Raw genomic sequence first — 14,211 nt, 5'->3', positions numbered from 1 at the left:
AGTTTTGTAGAAAAAATTGCCATATCTATTTGGAGGGGGGTGGTTTAGTCACTAAGTCCTGAGGATCTTCCTGCCCCAGGGATCAAACCCTGGTCTCCTGCATTGCAGGCAGATTCTTTACTGACTTAGCTACGAGGGAAGCCTGGGTGATGGAAATTCTGTGTGTGTGGAGAGCTCTTATTTTGTTCACCTCGAACAGCTCCTTGGACTGCAGGCAAACATAGTTATCCAGACTCAACCAACATCACCTCTAGCAACTGGGCTGCCCTCTTTGCTTTTTAACAGCTTGTTTTAAAGATTGTTTTAATGGGTGCTCTATTATTAAACTAACAGCAGCTCTGTGGGAACAATACAGCAGAAATACAAAAGGAAGCCAAAGACTTTGGGCTTTTTTTAAGTGGCTGTAATTTCTCTGGACAAAAAAAAAAGCAGGTGTTAAAGTTTCTAATGAGCATCTGTAAGGCCTTAATAAAATGAACATTGTAAACCGTTAAAATAAGAACACATTTTCTCTGAGTTTAGCTTTGTAGAGCCTCTGTGCTCCTTCCTTCCCTTGGAGCAGAAGACAACTCTTGCCTTTCATGAGGGCAGATCTCTCAGAAACCCTTCACCCAAGTCTGAGAACTCTAAATGGGGAGGTTGGGGTGTGGAAAGGGAGGTGAGGCTGTTCCCTTAAAAAATGTGATGTTCACTCACTACCTGTATGCCTTGGTCAAATTATGTTACCCATAAATGACACTGGTTTCTCCATCTATAAAATGGAGATAATAATACATCATTGGGCTGTTATGTGGACTGAACGAGACAATAAATGTCAAACATCAAGAATATTGATTGGTATAAAGTAAGTGATTTGTAAACAGTGCCAGCAGTAGCATGACGCACTGGTCCTCAGAGGTGTGGGGTGGCACACCTACATTGATAAAGCTGACATTCAGTTCCTTTGCTGTGTACCCTCTCTGGAGGTTGCGTCGCGCATAAACATCATAGTCATGGACAATCCTGGTGATGATGTCTGATGTTGAGATGCCTTCTGTTCTCTGTGCTGGAACAAACATCCCTTTTCAAATAGAAAAGACAAGATGAAGAAAAAACAACTAAGATGATCTCAGGTGACCCATTTTCTTGAATGACTCTCCTGTCCAGGACAAAGTGGCAGCTCCTAGGTCAGGGTGGCTTTCACATCTGGCCCCAGCCGACTCTGCCAGGCTCAATTCCAGGCACTCCCTGCCTGCCACAGGCACTGAGTGTTTGTCATCCTGGACCTGTTCCCTGGATGCACCAGGCACTCACCTGGCTCTCGGCATTTGCTCATTTCAAGCCCTTCTTTCCTGCCCCAGAACCCCCTTCCCTGCCCACAGCAGCTTCAGAGTAGCTTCTCATTGTACAGGGTCCAGTCTTAAGGCTATGCCTCTGGGAAGTCTTTCCTGACATCACTAGGCAGAATCCACAGCCATTAAAATATAAATTTGACTGCCATTAACAAAAGCATTTTCAGTATCCATTTCCTTGTGAAAAGGGAGCACTCTGAAAGCACAGGTTGTGTCTTGATCATCTTTATGTGTCCAGCACCCAGTTCAGTGCCCCAGTGTCTAGCACATGCAAAGTTCTCAATACATGCAAATTAAATGAGTAAGTGAATGGAGCATAGCAATTGAGTCAAAGAATTTGTGAGATCACAGCAACTCCCCTTCTTCCCCAGGGAGTTCTGCATCACGTTATAGCAAAGGGAAAGAAGAAGGGTGCAGTATTTTTATTGTCTCTGGTCTAAAGACATGCCCAGGGGTTGCTCAATGATTTTACCCTTCTAAGAGCAATCTACTCTCAATGGTGGTTTCACGACACAAAGGCCTTTTCGTCTATACACTACTGGAACTGAGGAGAAACAAACAAGCAGAGAGGATGCCAAGTTCTCATAGAACTTCCTTAAAGTCCTCAAAGATATATTTCAATGTACCAATACAAGGCCGTAAAGAAGTCACAAGTGTTATCAAAGACAAGAATCTGGTGAAATTGAAGATGACATAAACAGATGAAAGATATACCTGTTTTTGAATAGGAAGAACCAATACTGTCAAAATGCTTATACTACCTGACACACTCTATAGGTTCAGTACAATCCTTATCAAAGTACAAATGGCATTTTTCATAGAACTACAACAAAAAATTTTTAAATTTAGATGGAGACACAAAAGACTCCAAATTCTCAAAGCAATCTCGAAAAAGAAAAATGGAGCTGGAAGAACCAAACTTCCGGACTTCAGACTATACTAGAAAGCTACAGTCATCAAAACAGGATAGTCCTATCACAAAAGCAGACATATAGATCAATGGAACAGGATAGAAAACTCAGAAATAAACCCACACACCTATGGCCAATTACTCTATCACAAAGGGGGCAGACTGTACAATGGAGAAAAGACATTCTTGTCAATAAATGGTGCTGGGAAAACTGGACACCTACATGTAAAAAAAAAATGAAATTAGAACATTCTTTAACACCGTGCAGAGATATAAACTCAAAATAGATTAAAATTCCACATCCTGCAGAGCAACTAAGCCTGTGAGCCACAACTACTGAGCCCATGCCTTAGAGCCCATGCTCTCCAACAGAGAAGCCATGGCAATAAGAAGACTGCATACCACAACTAGAGAGTAGCCCCTGCTCGCCACAACTAGAGAAAGCTTGCATGTAGCAACAAAGACCCAGTGCAGCCAAAAATAAAATTTTAAAAATATTTTTTAAAAGGGCAGAAGATCTAAATAGACATTTCTCCAAAGACACAACAGATGGCCAAGAGGCACATGAAAAAAGATGCTCAACATCACTAATTATTAGAAAAATGCAAATCAAAAATACAATGAAAATCACCTCAGTCAGAATGGCCATCATCAAAAACTCTACAGACAGTAAATGCTAAAGAGGGCGTGGAAAAAAGGGAATGCTCCTATACTGTGAGTGGAAATGTAAATTGGTACAGCCACTATAGAAAACAGTATGACGTTCCCTTAAACAACAAAAAAGAAAAATACCACATGACCCAGCAATCCCACTCCTGGGCCTATATCCAGAGAAAACCATGGTTAGAAAAGATACATGTACCCTAATGTTCATTGCAGTACTATTTACAATAGCCAAGACATGGAAACAGCCTAAATGTCCATCAACAGAGGAATTGATAAAGAAGACATGGTACATATATACAATAGAATATTACTCAGTCATAAGAAAGAACAAAATAATGCCATTTGCAGCAACATGAATGGACCTAGAGATTGTCACAATGAGTGAAGTAAGTCAGACACAGAAAGACAAATATCACATGATAACACATATGTGGAATCTAAAAAAAAGGTTGTTTACAAATGAACTCATTTATAAAACAGAAGGAGAGTCACAGATGTTGAAAACAAACTTATGGTTACCAGGAGATGGAAGGGAAGAATAAATTGAGAGAGTGGGATTGACATATACACCCTACGTATATAAAACAGATAACTAAAAACCTGCTGTATAGCATAGGGAACTGTATTCCATACTCTGGAATGGCCTGTATGGGAAAATAATCTTAAAAAGAGCAGAAATATGTGATATATAAATGATTCACTTTGCTGTACACCTGGAACTAACACAGCATGGTTAATCAACTATGCTCCAATATAAAATAATTTAAAAAATAATTTAAAAAGACAAGAATCTGGTTCATGCTTGTACTTCTGTTGTCGACTGAAATCACGTGCTGGCAATTGAAATCTTTCTGTCTAATATGATGGTGGTCACTCAGTCAGAGATACCAGGCATCACACAGCATGAAGGACAGAGCTTAGGGACAGGGGTGCTGGGTCCTCCGTTTCTAGACTTGAGCAAGTCACTCAAGCCTCAGGAGGCAAGTTACTAACCTCAGCCTCCAGAGTTGAGAAATGAGCTGGCTGTGCAAAATGACCTAGGCCTCATCTGTGCCACCTCCCTCTCCCTTAGTCCTTATGTCCAATCAATTTCTTTCTACTCACCAACATACTTCCCAAGTGTCTCCCTGGTTCACCTGCTTCTCTCCATCCTCCATCTAAACCAACCTAACCCCATTTTGTTCAAAAATTACAGCAAGAGCCTCAAAACCAGTCTCCATAGTTATCACTTTTCTATCCCCTCAAATCCACTCTCCCATAGCCAGAGCTGCGGAACAGTCTTTCAAAATCCTGCTCAACATCCTCATTGGCTTTGTATTTAGATGCAAACATTGTCCTTTGGATTTAGATTCGAAGCCTTGACTCTGCAGCAGCTCACTTTCTCTCTTCCCTGTGCTCCCTCCAGTCTCCTCTCAGACCTTCTTTCCGCCTTCACTCCCTAAGCCAAGGTCTCCGTGCTAGGCAATGGCAGCGGGCATTGTTCTCCTTGTTTCCCAGGGAGCTGAGCAATGGGCTGGCCCAGCCTTGGCCTCGCCACACTGGACTTCAGTGTTCTGTGAGTGCTGCCCCTCCCCTCACTCTGCCACAAATATACTGTGGCCCTGAGGCCAGAAACTTCTTTTAGCACGCTCTAAGACAGTGGACTCAAAACAGAAATCTAAGAAGAAGGCAGAGGACAGAAACATCTAAACACATGGATATTAACAACACCCAACTGATGCAACTGTGCAGGGGGCTCTGGTGGGCGAGGGGCCCCAAGCCAGGGACCCTGAGACCACATCCTCACCTCAGTGAGAGCAGCTAGGAGCTTTTCTGGGGAGGAGTACGTCCTGTCTTTCAGCAGGCAGGCATCGCACTCACGAGCCCTGCCTGCTGAAATGTTAAGAGCAGTGTCTAGTCACACACGGACTTTAGGAAGTCACTCAGACACTGGTGACATGGGCTCACCCTTTCTCTGAAGACACAGGGTGAGGTCTCTGGGGCTGAGTAACTGGAAACTGGGGTTGGGGAGAGATTTGCTTTGGCTGGTTAGGAGGCGGGTCTCTGAAAGAAGCCAAGCCCTCTGCTGACATAATGAGGCACCCGGCTTCCTCCAAATCCTAATTATTGCTCTGCTAAAAATATTCAGGAATGAGCACGATCAGAGAACCTTTTTTATCATGCTTTTCAGAATTACAGCATTTGGTTATGGAGCTATTTTAAGAAGCAGCAAAGCACATGTTAATGAAGGAAACTTTCAACAGTAGTAGGCAATATTAGAACGATGATGAATAATGTGGACCTTACAGTCTACTTCATTTAAACTTTATCTCCTCATCTGGCTCTGCCGGAGAATTTTGACATGCAGTTCTGACAAGCAGAGAGAGGACTGTAAGGTTTAGTTCCCACCCTCCATGTCTCTTGGCTTCATATAAAGTGATTTTGGACTTTCAGAAGGAACCTCAATGAGAGCATAAAAGCCCAACGTGGATGCTGATGTCATTTCTGAGCATCTTTCTCCCATGTCTTCTCTACCTGGACCCCAAGCAGATTTCTACTGTGCCTCTCCCTTGGTGAGGAATCAGCAGAGTAGATCAATGGATCGCAAGAAAGGGCCCTTGTGCATATGTAAAGCCACAACTAAGTCTTATGCCTGTGCTCTCAAAGCAAGTAAAATACCACCTGACTATTCAATTTGGAGATGGGAATTGTGATCAGTTTTCATTCCAATCCCTAAGAAAGGCAATCCCAAAGAAGGCTCAGACTACCACACAATTGCACTCATCTCACACGCTAGTAAAGTAATGCTCAAAATTCTCCAAGCCAGGCTTCAGCAATACGTGAACCAAGAACTTTCAGATGTTCAAGCTGGTTTTAGAAAAGGCAGAGCAACCAGAGAAAAAATTGTCAATATCCACTGGATCATTGAAAAAGCAAGAGAGTTCCAGAAAAACATCTATTTCTGCTTTATTGACTACACCAAAGCCTTCGACTGTGTGGATCACAGCAAACTGTGGAAAATTCTGAAAGAGATGGGAATACCAGACCACCTGACCTGCCTCTTGAGAAACCTGTATGCAGGTCAGGAAGCAACAGTTAGAACTGGACATGGAACAACAGACTGGTTCCAAATCGGGAAAGGAGTATGTCAAGACTGTATATTGTCACCCTGCTTATTTAACTTCTATGCAGAGTACATCATGAGAAACACTGGGCTGGAAGAAGCACAAGCTGGAATCAAGATTGCCAGGAGAAATATAAATAACCTCAGATATGCAGATGACACCACCCTTATGACAGAGAGTGAAGAGGAACTAAAAAGCCTCTTGATGAAAGTGAAAGAGGAGAGTGAAAAAGTTGGCTTAAAGCTTAACATTCAGAAAACTAAGATCATGGCATCTGGTCCCATCACCTCATGGGAAATAGATGGGGAAACAGTGGAAACAGTGTCAGACTTTATTTTTTGGGGCTCCAAAATCACTGCAGATGGTGACTTCAGCCATGAAATTAAAAGACGCTTACTCCTTGGAAGGAAAGTTATGACCAACCTAGATAGCATATTAAAAAGCAGAGACATTACTTTGCCAACAAAGGTCCGTCTGGTCAAGGCTATGGTTTTTCCAGTGGTCATGTATGGATGTGAGAGTTGGACTGTGAAGAAAGCTGAGCACCGAAAAATTGATGCATCTGAACTGTGGTGTTGGAGAAGACTCTTGAGAGTCCCTTGGACTGCAAGGAGATCCATGCAGTCCATCCTAAAGGAGATCAGTCCCGGGTGTTCATTGGAAGGACTGATGCTGAAGCTGAAACTCCAATACTTTGGCCACCTCATGCGAAGAGTTGACTCATTGGAAAAGACCCTGATGCTGGGAGGAATTGGGGGCAGGAGGAGAAGGGGACGACAGAGGATGAGATGGCTGGATGGCATCACCGACTCAATGGACATGAGTTTGAGTAAACTCCGGGAGTTGGTGATGGACAGGGAGGCCTGGCGTGCTGCGATTCATGGGGTCACAAAGAGTCGGACACGACTGAGCGACTGAACTGAACTGAACTGAAAGGTAGGCACAACTCCTAACCCTGGACATCTGAACTGGCCTTTGTGACTTTCTTATAACAAACGGAATATGGCATAAATGATGCCGGGTGACTTCCAAGGCTAGGTCAGAAGAAGATTTGTGTCTTCCACTGAAGGTGTTTGCTCTCCAGATGCATTCTCTTAGGATGCACACTCTGGGAGCCAAGCTGCCATGCTGTGAGGAGCCCACACAACATGCCAAGCCACCCGGAGGTATTCCAGTGTCAACCCCAAATGAGCTTCTAGTCAACAGACAGCACTCGCTGCCAGTCACTTAAGTGCACCAGCAGGGACCTCCAGCCCAATTGGGCCTCAGATGCCGGCAGCCCCAGTCAGCATCTGACTACAGCCATTTGAGAGACTCTGAGCAGGAACCATCCAGCCAAGCCCTTTCTGAGATCCTGTCCCACAAAATGATGAGCAAAAAATGGGGGCTCTTTTAAGTCACTAGCTGCGGGAATAATTTGTTATGCAACAATCGGATGATCAACTGCTTTGAATTAGAAAAATATTGGACCTGTTTGTGAAATGAAATCTTTAATCCAAGATTGGATTAAAGATTTACTGAGTGTGAAAGTGAAAGTCTTTCAGTTGTGACTCTGTAGGCCAGAATACTGGAGTGGGTAGCCTTTCCCTTCTCCAGGGTACCTTTCTAACCCAGGGATCAAACCCAGGCCTCCCACCTTGCAGGCAGATTCTTTACCAGCTGAGCCACAAGGGAAGTCCAAGAATACTGAAGTAAGTAGCCGATCCCTTTTTTTTTTTTTTTTTTTTTTATTAGTTGGAGGCTAATTACTTCACAACATTGCAGTGGGTTTTGTCATACATTGACATGAATCAGCCATGGAGTTACATGTATTCCCCATCCCGATCCCCCCTCCCACCTCCCTCTCCACCCGATTCCTCTGAAAGAGACACGTGCACCCCAATGTTCATCGCAGCCTATCCCTTCTTCAGCAGATCTTCCCAACCCAGGAATTAAGCTGGGGTCTCCTGCTTTGCAGGTAGATTCTTTACTAATTGAGCTAACAGGGAAGCCCGGTGGGCCCGCCTATCAGAATAAGATCCAGTTCCCCCTAAAGTCAGTCTCTCCCATCAGGAAGCTTCCATAAGCCTCTTATCCTTATCTGTCAGAGGGGAGACAGAATGAAAACCACAATCACAGAAAACTAATCAAACTGATCACATGGACCACAAGTGAGTGAAGTTGCTCAGTCGTGTCTGACTCTTTGTGACTCCATGGACTGTAGCCCACTAGGGTCCTCCATCCATGGAATTTTCTAGGCAAGAGTACTGGAGTGGGTTGCCATTTCCTTCTCCAGGGGATCTTTCAGACCCAGGGACCACAGCCTTGTCTAACTCAATGAAACTATGCCATGCCATGTAGGGCCACCCAAGATGGATGGGTCATGGTGGAGAGTTCTGACAGAATGTGGTTCACTGGAAAAACAAACCACTTCAGTATTCTTGCCTTGATAACCCCATGAACAGTATTAAAAGGCATAAAGATATGACACTGAAAGATGAATTCCCCAGGTCGGTAGAATATTAATATGTTAATAGAGAAGAGTGGAGAAATAACTCCAGAAAGAATGAGGAGATGGAGCCAAAGGGAAAAAAAAAATGCCCAGTTCTGAATGGGACTGGTGATGGAAGTAAAGTCCAATGCAGAAAAGAACAACCTTGCATAGGAAACTGGAATGTTAAGTCCATGAATCAAGGTAAATTAGAAGTGTTCAAACAAGAGTTAGCATAGTGAACATTGACATTTTAGGAATCAGTGAACTAAAATGGACTGAAATGGGCAATTTTAATTCAGATGACCATTATATCTACTACTGTAGGCAAGAATCCCTTAGAAGAAATGGTGTAGCCCTCATAGTCAACAAAAGAGTCCAAAATGCAGTACTTGTGTGCAATCTCAAAAATGACAGAATGATCTCTGTTCATTTCTAAGGCAAGTGATTCAGTATCACAGTGATCCAAGTATATGTCCCAATCAGTAATGCTGAAAAAAACTGAAGTTGAACGGTTCTATGAAGACCTACAAGACCATCTAGAACTAACATCCAAAAAAAGATATCCTTTTAATCATAGGGAACTAAAATGCAAAAATAGGAAGTCAAGAGATACATGGAGTAACAGGCGAATTTGGCCTTGAAGTACAAAATGAAGCAGGGCAAACGCTAACAGATTTTTGCCAAGAGAACGCACTGATCGTAGCAAATACCCTCTTCCAACAAGACAAGAGAAGACTCTGCACAAGGACATCACCAGATGGTCAATACCAAAATCAGATTGATTATATTCTTTGAAGCCAAAGATGGAGAAGATCTCTACAGTCAGCAAAAACAAGATCAGGAGCTGACTGTGGCTCAGATCATGAACTCCTTATTGCCAAATTCAGACTTAAATTGAAGAAAGTAGGAAAAACCACTAGACCATTCAGGTATGACCTAAAACAAATCCCTTACGATTACACAGTGGAAGTGACAAATAGATTCAAGGGATTAGATCTGATAGAGTGCCTGATGAACTATGGACAGAGGTTCTTGACATTGTACAGGAGGCAGTGATCAAGATGATCTCCAAGATAAAGAAATGCAAAAGGGCAAAATGCTTGTCTGAGGAGGCCTTACAAATAGCTGAGAAAAGAAGAGAAGTAAAAGGCAAAGAAGAAAAAGAAAGATATACCCATTTGAATACAGAGTTCCAAAGAATAGCAAGGAGAGATAAGAAAGACTTCCTCAGTGATCAATGCAAAGAAATAGAGGAAAACAGTAGAATGGGACAGACTAGAGATCTCTTCAAGAAAATTAGAGATACCAAGGGAACATTTCATGCAAGGATGGGCACAATAAAGGACAGAAATGGTATGGACCTAATAGAAACAGAAGATATTAAGAAGAGGTGGCAAGAATACACAGAAGAACTATACTAAAAAGATCTTCATGACCCAGATAACCATTATGGTGTGATCACTCACCTAGAGCCAGACATCCTAGAATGCAAAGTCACGTGAGCCTTAGGAAGCATCACTATGAACAAAGCTAGTGGAGGTGACAGAATTCCAGTTGAGCTATTTCAAATCCTAAAAGATGATGCTGTGAAAGTGCTACAATCAATATGCCAGCAAATTAGGAAAACTCAGCAGTGGCCACAAGACTGGAAAAGGTCAGTTTTCATTCCAATCCCAAAGAAAGGCAATGACAAAGAATGTTCAAACTACCACACAATTGCACTCATCTCACACGCTAGCAAAGTAATGCTCAAAATTCTCCAAGCCAGGCTTCAACAGTAGGTGAACCGTGATCTTCCAGATGTTCAAGCTGGATTTAGAAAAGGCAGAAGAGCCAGAGATCAAATGGCCAACATCTGTTGGATCATCGAAAAAGCAAGAGAGTTCTAGAAAAATATCTACTTCTGCTTTATGGACTACACCAAAGCCTTTGACTATGTGGATCACAACAAACTGTGGGAAATTCTAAAAGAGATGGGAATACCAGACCACCTAACCTGCCTCCTGAGAAATCTGTATGCAGGTCAAGAAGCAACAGTTAGAACTAGACATGGAACAACAGACTGGTTCCAAATCAGGAAAGGAGTATGTCAAGGCTGTATATTGTCATCCTGCTTATTTGTTTTCCTTTTTTTAAAATCTTTTTTTTTAATTGAAGGATAATTGCTTTACATAATTTTTTTGTTTTCTGTCAAACCTCAACATGAATCAGCCATAGGTATGCACATATCCCCTCTCTTTTGAACTTCCCTCCCACCTTCCTCCTCATCCAACCCCTCTAGGTTGATACAGAGCCCCTGTTTGAGTTTCCTGAGCCATATAGCAAATTTCCATTGGCTGTCTATTTTCAATATGGTAATGTAAGTTTCCATGTTACTCTTTCCATACATCGCATCCTCTCCTCCCCTCTCCCCATGTCCATAATCCTATTCTCTATGTCTGTTTCTCCATTACTGCCCTGTAAATAAATTCTTCAGCCCCATTTTTCTAGATTCCGTATATGTGTGTTACAATATGATATCTATCTATCTCTTTCTGACTCACTTCACTCTGTATAATAGGTTTTAGGTTCATCCACCTCATCAGAGCTAATTCAAATGTGTTCCTTTTTATGGCTAAGTAATATTCCATTGTGTGTATGTACCACAACTTCTTTACCCATTCGTCTGTCGATGGACATCTAGGTTGCTTCCATGTTCTAGCTGTTGTAAATAGTGCTGCAGTGAACAATGGGATACATGTGCCTTTTTCAGTTTTGGTTTCCTCAGAGTATATGCCTAGGAGTGGGATTTCTGGGTCATATGGTGGTTTTATTCCCAGTTTTTTAAAGAAATCTCCATACCATCTTCCATAGGGGCTGTATCAATTCACACATTCCAACCAACAATGCAAGAGTGTTCCCTTTTCCACACCTTCTCCAGCATTTATTGTTTGTAGTCTTTTTGATGATGGCCATTCTGACCGGTGTGAGGTGATACCTCATTGTAGTTTTGATTTGCATTTCTCTATTAATGAGCGATGTTGAGCATCTTTTCACGTGTTTGTTAGCCATCTGTATGTCCTCTTTGGAGAAATGTTGGTTTAGGTCTTTTTCCCACTTTTTGATTGGGTTGTTTTTCCGGCATTGAGGTGCTTGTATATTTTGGAAATTAATCCTTTGTCAGTTGTTTCATTTGCTATTATTTTCTTCCATTCTGAGGGTGGTCTTTGCACCTTGCTTATAGTTTCCTTTGCCGTGCAAAAAAGGCTTTTAAGTTTAATCAGGTCCCACTTGCTTACTTTTGTTTTTATTTCTGTTACTCTAGGAGGTGGGCCATAGAGGATCTTGCTTTTATTTATGTCATAAAGTGTTCTGCCTATGTTTTCTTCTAAGAGTTTTATAGTTTCTAGTCTTACATTTAGGTCTTTAATCCATTTTGAGTTTATCCTTGTATGGTGTTAGGAAGTGTTCTAATTTCATACTTTTACATGCAGCTGTCCAGTTTTCCCAGCACCATTTATTGAAGAGGCTGTCTTTGCCCCATTGTATACTCTTTCCTCCTTTGTCAAAAATAAGGTACCCATAGGTGCATGGGTTTATTTCTAGGCTTTCTATCATGTTCCATTGATCAATATTTCTGTTTTTCTGCCAGTACCATATTGTCTTGATGACTGTAGCTTTGTAGTATAATCTGAAGTCAGGAAGGTTGATTCCTCCAGCTCCATTCTTCTTTCTCAAGACTGCTTTGGCTACTGGAGGTCTTCTGTGTTTCCATACAAACTGTGAAATTATTTGTTCTAGTTCTGTGAAAAATGTCATTGGTAATTTGATAGGGATCACACTGAATCTGTAGATTGCATTTGGTAGTATAGTCATTTTCACAATATGATTTCTTTCATCAGTGTCTTATAATTTTCTGTGTACCATTCTTTTGTCTCCTTAGATATGTTTATTCCTAGATATTTAATTTTTTTTGTTGCAATGGTGAATGGGATTGATTCCTCAATTTCTCTTTCTGATTTTTCATTGTTAGTATATAGAAATGCAAGTGATTTTCTGTGTATTGATTTTGTATCCTGCAACTTTGCTGAATTCACTGATTAGCTTTAGTAATTTTCTGATACTATCTTTAGGAATTTCTATGTACAGTATTATGTCATCTGCAAACAGTGAGAGCTTTATTTCTTATTTTCCAATCTGGACTCCTTTTATTTCTTTTTCTTCTCTGATTGCTACAGCTAGGACTTCCAGAACTATATTGAATAATAGTGGTGAAAGTGGATACCCTTGTCTTGTTCCTGATTTTATGGGAAATGTTTTCAGTTTTTCACCATTGAGAATAATGTTTGCTGTAGGCTTATCATATATGGCCTTTACTACATTGAGGTAGGTACCTTCCATGCCCATTTTTGAAGGGTTTTAATCATAAATGGGTGCTGAATTTTGTCAAAGGCTTTTTCTGCATCTATTGAGATGATCATATGGTTTTTATCTTTCAATTTGTTAATATGGTGCATCACATTGATTGATTTGCATATATTGAAGAATCTTTGCATTCCTGGAATAAACCCAACTTGATCATGGTGTATGAGCTTTTTGATGTGTTGCTGAATTCTGTTAGCTAGAATTTTGTTGAGGATTTTTGCATCTATGTTCATCAGTGATATTGGTCTGTAGTTTTCTTTTTCTGTGTTGTCTTTGTCTGATTTTGGTATCAAGATGATGGTGGCCTCATAGAATGAGTTTAAAAGTGTTCCTTCCTAGGCAAGAATATACAATGGAGAAAAGACAATCTCTTTAACAAGTGGTGCTGGGAAAATTGGTCAACCACTTGTAAAAGAATGAAACTTGAACACTTCCTAACACCATACACAAAAATAAACTCAAAATGGATTAAAGATCTAGATGTAAGATCAGAAACTATAAAACTCCTAGAGGAAAACATAAGCAAAACACTCTCTGACATAAATCATAGCAGGATCCTCTATGACCCACCTCCCAGAGTAATGGAAATAAAAGAAAAAACAAACAAATGGAACCTAATTAAACTTAAAAGTTTTTGCACAACGAAGAAAATTATAGGCAAGGAAAAAGACAGCATTCAGAATGAGAGAAAATAATAGCAAATGAAACAACTGACAAAGAATTAATCTCAAAAATATACAAGCAACTGCTGAAACTCAAATCCAGAAAAATAAGCGACCCAATCAAAAAATGGGCCAAAGAACTAAACAGACATTTCTCCAAATAAGACATACAGATGGCTAACAAACACATGAAAAGATGCTCAACATCACTCATTATCAGAGAAATGCAAATCAAAACCACAGTGAGGTACCAACTCATGCTGGTCAGAATGGCTGCCATCAAAAAGTCTACAAACAATAAATGCTGTAGAGGGTGTGGAGAAAAGGGAACCCTCTTACACTGTTGGTGGGAATGCAAACTAGTACAGCCACTATGGAGAACAGTGTGGAGATTCCTTTAAAAACTGGATATAGAACTGCCACATGACCCAGGAATCCCACTGCTGGACATACACACCAAGGAAACCAGAACTGAAAGAGACATGTGTACCCCAATGTTCATTGCAGCACTGTTTACAATAGCCAGGACATGGAAGCAACCTAGATGTCCATCAGCAGATGAATGGATAAGAAGGCTGTGGTACATATACACAATGGAATATTACTTAGCCATTAAAAAGAATGCATTTGAATCAGTTCTAATGAGGAGGGTGAAACTGGA

The 14,211-nt window shown here is 41.2% G+C and overlaps 1 protein-coding gene across 1 annotated transcript in view; it reads right to left on the bottom strand.

Annotated features, from left to right (window-relative positions):
• LOC122434770 (choline-phosphate cytidylyltransferase B-like) overlaps positions 1-14,211 on the bottom strand; it is a 40,816-nt gene that overhangs the window by 2,182 nt on the left and 24,423 nt on the right. Inside the window, exon 4 of the mRNA XM_043458455.1 lies at positions 918-1,060. Coding sequence (XP_043314390.1) covers positions 918-1,060 — 143 coding nt within the window. The remainder of the gene's footprint in view (positions 1-917; positions 1,061-14,211) is intronic.

This window comes from Cervus canadensis, chromosome X (assembly GCF_019320065.1).
Source record: "Cervus canadensis isolate Bull #8, Minnesota chromosome X, ASM1932006v1, whole genome shotgun sequence".
NCBI lineage: Eukaryota > Metazoa > Chordata > Mammalia > Artiodactyla > Cervidae > Cervus > Cervus canadensis.
The sequence above is the reverse complement of the archived record's forward strand: the minus strand, read 5'-3'. Positions and strand labels throughout refer to the sequence as shown.